At 38.9% G+C, this 9,163-nt stretch overlaps 1 protein-coding gene across 1 annotated transcript in view; it reads right to left on the minus strand.

The window, feature by feature from the left end:
* MYO16 (myosin XVI) overlaps positions 1-9,163 on the minus strand; it is a gene marked incomplete at its 5' end in the record, with an annotated part of 129,700 nt that overhangs the window by 15,256 nt on the left and 105,281 nt on the right. The window contains one exon of the mRNA XM_009645751.2: positions 5,732-5,890. Within this exon, the coding sequence (XP_009644046.1) occupies positions 5,732-5,890 (159 nt within the window). The remainder of the gene's footprint in view (positions 1-5,731; positions 5,891-9,163) is intronic.

A 9,163-nucleotide genomic window follows, 5' to 3' on the forward strand; every position in this document is an offset into this window, starting at 1 on the left:
ACCTGCTATTTTCAGTATTAAAAATGTTTTTTTTTTATTTTTTTTTATTTTGATGAATGAGCATTAACTCTTACATGGTTACTGAAATATCATTTAACTCATGAAAATATAAATTGCATGAATAATCCAGCTTTGCGAGAGAAATAGAACAAGAATTTCAAAGAGAACAAATGATCCTTATTCCTTTTTGGCCTCTCTACCTTGCTTGTAGTTTCCCCCTTATAATGGTGCATCTCCACAGCTCTGTAACTAGGCACAACTGTTTTTTTGATTTGTTCTTCTGAATAAAGCTTGTGTAAAGTAGTCATAAATATGGATCTTTTTCTACAGCTTCAAATCATCTGGACTTCCTCTGGACACACACAGGCAATGAAGAAGGTGGAACCACTGCTTGCAGCTCAGGAGCCAGGTCAAATCTAGTGAGAATCCAGCATTTCAGTCCTTTTCTGCCTGGTGCAGAGAGGGAATCTGACCCTGTTCTCTCAGTGATTTGAACTATGTGTTGTTTCGAGGTAGAGTTATCCCTTTTTGAAGCTGGTCCATGATATATTAGGTATGTACTGGGGCAAGGTTCGATGTTCAAGGTCTCCAGTATTTGTAACTCCAGGCTTGTAAAACATGTAAGTTCCCACTATTCCTTTCTTAAATTCCCAGTCCTCCAACTTAAAATTCTCCCTCAGCAAAATCAAGTATTTTTGGTCCAATGAAATGTTTGAAATAAATTTCCCTCCAAAAATCTATTTTTTGACAACACAAAACAAACCCCTTTTTTTCCAGTAATTTCCTGAACGAATTTATTTACACAGATTCAGTTTGGATACATCTCAAAGTAATAAAAAATTATCCAAATTTTAATGCAAAATGCCTTTTTAAAGTAGGTGTTATTCATTTAATACAAATAAAAGATATAATGTAAAATTTTTGCATGACTCTAGACCACCATAAATGAATGAAAATACTTTCCTCGACCAGCAGTGTGTTTTGAAAAAGATATTGCTTTTGCGCTGTATTCATACAGTTTAGGATCTACCGTCCATGACAGCCTTGAGCTAAGAATAAGGTTATCAATGATTTTCTGTTTATTTCTATGAAAAGCACTTTGATAACAGGTCTTATCAAATAAGGAAAGTTTCCACGTACAGCAACAGCATGTCGTCACAGACATGGCAAGCGGAGGCTTGGTGGAGTTTGGAAAGATAAATGGAGTAGTTGATTACATTCCGAGAGTTTTCCTTTACGTACACCTAAGTAAATATTAGGATACCACAGCTGTGCACTGAATAAGACCTTGCTTAATTCAGCACAAGGTTGGAAGCATCAGTTTAGCAGGGGCAGAACTACAAGAACATAATCAGGGGTTCAGGCTGGAGTACAAATTACACCATTTGGACTGGGCTTTCTCACAACTGTTCTCAAGCTACCAAAAGTAAGTCTAATTTGGCGCTTTTTTTGGCAAAATTATGCTTGCTAACATTGTTACTGCAATCATACATGGTGGTGAGAAGGATAGCAAGGAATATGATTCAATCAATATTCTCTAACTGGAGAAGTTAAATGAAAGAAATGCATTCCATTTTTTCACATAATCAAGAATATGGCCTTGTTCCAAGCAATATGTGTATTCAAACTAGAAACCCAGTCCTTTATCCACTTACTCACTATAACTCACCTTTTCTATATCGCTTCAAAGGAAGATTCCACACTCAATCCCTGATCTTCTTCCTGTACTTCCTATTTCCCATTTCTGCCCTGTTCTCAGATACTCCTGTTGGGATCCTTCAGATAAATAGCTTGCATCTCACGTATTAAGATGTAGATTGCAGGACATCTAGAAGTGTTTCTGTGGTTCCAAAGAACCTCCGGTCTCATAGGCTCTGCTACCCCTGAACTGGAGACCCTGCACCTCCTGGCCTCCAACATCCGTATTTGCAAAACAACAGCAACACCACAGAGTCTCTGGGGCTTTGCAACTGTGTCCACACATCATTCCCCAAACTTTCTACCTTCCTTGTTCTGGATTCACACACAGGCTGGATCTACTGATGGGCCTTACTTGATACATTGGCTGCTAACGTGTGGGAAAGGCACCACCAGGAAAGGCAAGATGTAGCCTGTGTCATGGTGACATGCCCCTTTTCTGTCATGTTATCTGCTGTGACACCTCTCCCATTCTGCAACTTGCTGCCTGACATGCTGAGATCTGGTTGTAAGATTCAAGAGACTATACAGCAGATGGTAGCCCACAGGTGACCTGCTTAGACAGAATGGCTACCTTCTCAGCAGCTGAAGTTAGGCAAGATTAATCCCTTTACCTGAATAATGCACAGGGCTTTTGGTGAAACAGATGGGTTCTTATAGTTACTCTTATGCTGATCTGCATAAACTATATAGTGAGCCCATTCACATGGGTCTCCATATACAAGCAGTGGACCTCAGTTATAACTGGAGAGAAGAGGAATAACCAGAGAGGCTTCCTTTGAGGGACAGCAGCATCCCAACAGAGCTGGATGAACAGCACAGTGCAAAGTGCATGCCTGTAGGACCATTAGGCACGATGCAGCACAATGGTCCTTTGGTCCAACAGGGCTGTCTCATCTACACAGCATCCACTAATTTTCATGTGGGTTACACAGAGCAAGTATCTCTACAACACATTCCACTGGGCATAAAGAACTGTCAGATTTCTGTGGAATTTCTCCCTTTCACTGACCGAAAGTTAGGTCAACTCAGTCACTTATAGTTGTCATATTTAAACATTTCACGTAATTAAACACTCCTCTATATTCCACTAGGTCCTACATAGAAATGACAGCAAATTTCAGTAAAATTTTACCTGCAGTGTTTGAGTGTCCCCCACCAGAGGATCTGCTGTTTTGGGTGATTTAGGATGACAACTTTCAGCATTGTAACTTAAAAATTTATTATAGGCTTTCTCATTACTCTTTGTGTTTGAACAAGAAATAGCAAAAAAGCTCTTTCTTTCAGACTAAAAACTCTTCTGTGGAAGATTTGCAGCAGAAAAGTCAGCTCGATAGCACAGAGCTGTATAAAGGTGTTACTCCTAATATTAAAGATACACTAAAGAAGAAGAAGATTACATTGTATAAAATGAAAAAGCAACTGCTATCGAAATCCTGAACTAACAGCAGTCCCAGAAATTAAACTCAGCTTCAGAAAGCAACACAGCATTAATCTGTTTGGAAGCTGAGCCAGCCAGCTTTTTAGCTGCTTAGTAATGGTTTTTCAAAGAATTCATCAGGTTATAAGATTAACATTTTCATCAGCATGATTATTCTTATGACCATAGTGACTTTAAGTTTCATGATGCTTCAGAGGAGTGGTGCTGACACTTCATTCATGACAGCAAAAGACTAGTCTTATTTAAGAAATTGCTTCTGTATTAACTCACATGAGTAATGTATGAATCTAGACTTTAGTTCCACCAGTGTAAAGGAGATTATATAGTTGCACTGTGTAACAGCGGGAAGCAGATGACTCTATATTCAAGAGTTTTGTAACCTCGGTATCAACTATTTAATAATGCATTTCAGGTTTTATGTTCCTCAAAGCTAGAGGAGTTTGGTATACAGTAACAAAGAAATGAATAAGTATTTTACATGGAAACATCTCATGGCACACTCTCAAATATCAGTATTCCTTAGATGTATCCAACAAGGCACAGATTTCAAAATCACGCAGATATTAAGGTTGAGTCCTGGAAGGATTTTTTTTCCCAAGCAAACTGGCAAACTGGTTTTGAATTCATACAATCAAAGTATACCAAAGTTTTCCATATTGTCAACTATTTCAGTTATTATGAAGGGTGGCTGGAAAACTAGCATTCTGTATTACAAAATTTATAATCTGATTTTGCTCTGCATCAGGGTAAAATCAAAGCTTGCATCATTTCTACAACAGTCTGATAGGCAAAACATAGACTTGAACCTTGAAATACCACAAATAATGCTATTTCCTTACCCAGTGGGATACTGCCAGACCTAAAGGGAGATTTTTTTCTAGTCATAGTATACAGTGAATATCAAAACCATTCCTTATCAAAGCTGCATCAAAATTGGGAACTTTCCATGAGAAGTTTGGGTTTGATGAATCAGTGTTTTTTAATGGAAAAAATATCTTACTGGAAAATTCCATTGCACAACTTTACACCTTTATGATTAAACTTTCCATTTACAAATAGTTTGAAAAGAATTAGTTTTTGTATAATAGATACATTATATTATCAATATGAACAGCCTTGGCTACTAGTGGTTACAAATACACCGATAAAAACCTCACACACACATTTACAAGCACCCATCTCACCTATTAGTTGGCCTTTTATTCAAGCAATGACTATTTCAGCAACTGAGATCATTTACTAATTTAACTATAATCATCACAAATTATAAACTTAGAGCATGATTTCATTTCTAAGCTGAAATAAACACAGCTCTTGTGATTAAACTCCCAGTAAAGGGGGCTGGGGATAAAATGATTGCTTTTATAAAAAGCTGATCTCCCAGAAGTCCCATTAAGACATCGGAATATATGGTTAAAATCCTACATGGAAAGGAATCAAAGACTTGGCCTACCCACAGTTTTTGTATTAATTTAACAGTCTGACTGTTATACATACTGAAAATATGCTCCCCTCCTCCCCAAACTATTATATTGATAGGAATGGGGACACAGTTGTAATGGACAAAGATGCCTTTTTCTTCTTCTTCAGTGTGTTCCTGGTTCCACACAGGAATGAATGCACCTTTACACTCATATAACTTCTCAGACTGGATGAGTTTTCTGCTTTGATTATCAGAGGGAGCAGGAAGAATTATTTTGGCCAAGCACTGCAGAATTTGGAGAATAAGTTTTCTTGAAAAGAAAGGAATTATTTCATTTTGAAATGTTTTATTTTGATAATAAACTTTGATTTTTCATTTCAAAACATTGCATATTAAGCAGCTCTAGCTTTTATTTAAAAAAAAAAGGTAGCATTTTTGGAAAAAAAAAATTGTAATATTTCACTTGACCTAATATTTTTTTCCCTTTGGTTGTTCCAGTATAGCTCTCAAACTACCAATGTGTAGTTCTACCCTTAACATTAAAGGCTATGTAACTGTTCTGCTTACACAAACCATATTTAGACTTAATTTTTCAGCATGTAGATAATTGTATACAGTGCCATGCAAGCATTTAGACATCTGCTTCTCCACATTCCATCAAAATAAATGCTTTCTATTTGTCTATTCATACTTGTGTATTTGTATTGTGTGATTTTATGTAATACGGGTGTTATATCCTTAGGATTTATGCTTTTAGGACCTTGAAAGATTTCATCCTTTCTGTCATTCCTCTTGTTGCAATGATAAACAATTTGTCACTCACTAGCACCTGTAGCAAAAGGAGATCCTGATTTTCCATTTTCTGTCCCATTTGTATAGGTTACAGAATCAGTAATCTCAAACCTCTGTCCTCCATTTCTCAGGCTGCTTATAGACTTGGGGTTAAGCTAATTACAAATTCCTCAGCAGAGGCTCTTTTATTTTCATCACATCCAGCTTTTATTGGAGAGGGGCTTATCAGTTCACACATACAAAGTTAAGCCAGTTCCAGAAACACAGATATTTCACAACTCAGAAGGTTCCAACTTGACTATATCTTAAAAAGCTCATTCAAGGAAACACTTCAGCAATTTTATGTTAGAAGAGCTTTGGGATTAAAAACTGCTTACCATTTGATACTGAATTTCCATTTTCAGCAGTCACAGAACTGGACAGTGGATTAGATGACTGAGTTCCATGGTTATTTGCATTTTTATCCTGGCTTTCTGATCCAATATCTGATGTATTTGGATCTTCCCTGCTCCTCAAGTTCAGATTAGTTTCAGCACCTGACATGAACAAGAGAAAAAGCTTGTCAGCTTCTTATTAACTAGTGGCTTTCATGTATAAGTAGAAAAACTAATACACAGAAACCAAATTGCTTTATCACATTAATTTAATTAGTCACCACATTCACGAGTCCAGTGATAAATGTGGAAGGTTTAAGTCAGTAATTTCTGCAGGGTTTTCTTTTATTTTTTTTGCTAGCGTTCCACTTGTAGCCATTTCAAGTTTATGGAAGTGAAAGGTGTTAACAACATTTCATTTCACAGAATCATAGAATACCAGGTTGGAAGGGACCTCAAGGATCATCAGGACCATTTGTACTGGTTTTTTTCACACAAATATCAGCTGATAAAACTCACCAAATGTTTACATTGCCTCTATTTTAGATTCTATTCTATTTCACATGAGTTCATACACTGCTGTCATCACCACAATGCCTTTCACCATTGCATTAGGTGATACTAGCAACAGCTATAACATAGGTTTATTTTTTAATCTTATCTCCTCCCACAAGAAACGAAATGGCTTTTGATGCGAAACCCTATGTAGCTAGATTCCTCTCAGCAAAGCCTCCCCATGGGTGTTATTTACCCTGCCTCAGGGCTCTCCAGCCATCAGTTGTCATTTTCTATAAAGTTCCAGGTTTTCATGTCATAGCCTTTTAGTTAAATTTCTTCCAGACATCAAGAGGCGGCCTGATCCTGCAGGAGTTCCCAAGCTATGCACAATGCGCAGGCATTTCTTCAAAGAGAAGAGGTTTCTTCAAAGCCCTCCTCTTCCTCCCCCGCTGGCTGATGGCACATCCACGCAAAGCAGAGCAGCTCCCAGCAAAGTGCCCGGAGCTGGCTCGGAGCTTGCCTGGCTCGGTCAGCCCAGCGCGCCACAAGAAATAAGGCTCAGCCACCAGCTGTGCCCGAGTGGTGCTCCCCACCGGAGTTCAGGGGCCGGAGGCAGGCTAAGGGCTGGGAGACAAGATGGGTGGGGATGGTAGCAGGGACCCCTACTGTAGTTCTAGCATCCCCGGCTCACCCCAGGCAGGGCTGCTGAAGATGCATGCAATGTGCTGCACTGGCGAGGCTGTGCAGGTTTTGGTGGGTTTCTCTCTCTTTTCTGGTTTCTTCTTCATTTTGTGGTGAACATTTACAGATACTCTTCCCTTCCCTTAATCAGGTTTGCTTCACGCAACACAAAGTTGAATTCAGTTCTCTCTCTCAGTTTAGCTCCATTTCAGTTTGCCTAACTCCTTGCACCCCTTCTGAGAGGAGGCCTCAGCTGCAGGGCTGACATGCTATGGCTGACCTGGGTGCAAAGGCCCTCATTTGGCACTCTAAAATGGAGTTTTTTCTTCTGTGACAGCTCTCAAAGAGCTACTCCTTGATTTTGGTCGTGCCTATTTAAGCTTTGTCATAACAGCAACAACCGACTGAGGTCAAAAGACGAGCTATTAAAACCAACATTACAGCACCCATCCATACTTCTGATGACATCCTTAGCTCTCCCAAAGATTCAATCTATTCTTATAAGTCCTGAGCACATGAGCATTTTTCAAGGGGACAGGAAAAACATTTTTTCACCAGGTAATAGGTACTTTGCCTGCAGATTTTCAAACTTAATGTTGACTGCATGATCAATTTTTCATTTTTATGCCTGAAATGAAAGAAAACCCCACCTGGTTTACAAAGTACCAACATTTTAAAAATTAATTCATGAAAATAAAACTACATATTCATTCTGGTTGACGTGAAATGTTTCTTTTCATTGAAAAGGGCTTTCTTAGTTTTGTTCAACTTTCAGTTATTTAACTCTGAATCTTTCTTAACATTTCCTCTTCCAACAAAAAAGCTGTCTTAAAAAGTCAAAAAGTTCATTTCCAAGCTGTCAGAATAAAACATTTCAATGGTGGTTGCTTTTTTTTTTTTTTTGCTCCCTCCCGTGCCCTCATTCCCCATCATTATTTTTTGCCAGATCTGATTGGAGTATTTCAGTGGTGCTGTTTCATAAACTGCATATTTAGGCAAATGTGCTATGCATTCAAAAAATTAGGCCACCTCTACCCACAGTAACTGACTTGGGAGAGGCGGCAGAACCAGAGTCTGAGCTGGAAAATGCATACAGTACAATTATTGAGCATGCCTGATTTAGCTTTTGTACAAGCAAGTTGACTGCAAAATGCATCTTTGCAGCTCGTATTAAATTTGTCTGAAAAGGAAATGTCACTTTTAGATGTTAATAGTCAGTGCACTTACCTATAGATCATAATCCACCTACATAATTATTGTGCCACCTTTTACATAAAGAGTCTCGGGGGAAGTGGCTGGGATCCTTATTTTTCTTGATATCCGAGAGATTTATTGATTTGCCTGACATCTGCAATTCATTTGAGAATGTGCAAGTAGAAAGACTTTTTCTTGCATTCCTATTTGCAGAAGCCTTTTGTTTCATAGGTACATTGATATCTTTTCATGGCATTCACGAAGGGCTCTTGGAAAAAAAGGTTATCTTTTCTCCTTTATATCTGTAAGATGAAATACTACAAAGAATTGTGGATAGCTACTATTGAGCTAAAATATCATCCTAAATTGGCAGATGTGCAGCACATCTTTTGGGACAGCTATCTAGATAGAGATCTGTTATCCCATTTGGTCTATTCAGTCATTGTAAGAAATGCACACCTTTAGTTTCTAAATAGAAGACTATACGGAGATAATATAATTCATAGTGCCTTATTTAATTAATCTTGGGGGTGGGAAAGAAGCCCATATTTTGTTTCAAAGTAATCTGGATTATATAAGGGTGCTTGTACTAATTTTCTATATATAGGTATCTTCAGCTGCTTGGAGCAGAGTCATGTGAGCCTGTGGAAAAGTGCGACCGCATATGTTGGCTAACTCCTGGAGAAGCCAGAGTGTATCCCTAGCAAACACGTACTGTTTATTTATTTTGGACTTTGTGTAAAATGGGTGAGTTTCTGAAGAAAATGTTTTCTATAAATAGGACAACAAGAGGATGCTTTAGCCAGGTGTAACCAGCGTACTGTCCCGGTGCTGCAAAACTTACCTGAGATCCCTGGGTCATTCAGGCTGGAAGGGACTTCATGAGTCCCTTGTGCACCCCTGCTCCAAGCAGGGCCAGCTGTGAGACCAGACCAGGTTGCTCAGGGCTTTGCCCAGATGGGTCCTGAGACCCCCCCAGGACAGAGCCTGCCCACCCTCCCTGGGCAGCTGGTCCCTCTGCCTGCCCCTGGCCTCATGGGGGAGAGGGCTCAGTACCCAGCC

Source organism: Egretta garzetta, unplaced genomic scaffold, assembly GCF_000687185.1.
Source record: "Egretta garzetta isolate BGI_Z169 unplaced genomic scaffold, ASM68718v1 scaffold168, whole genome shotgun sequence".
NCBI lineage: Eukaryota > Metazoa > Chordata > Aves > Pelecaniformes > Ardeidae > Egretta > Egretta garzetta.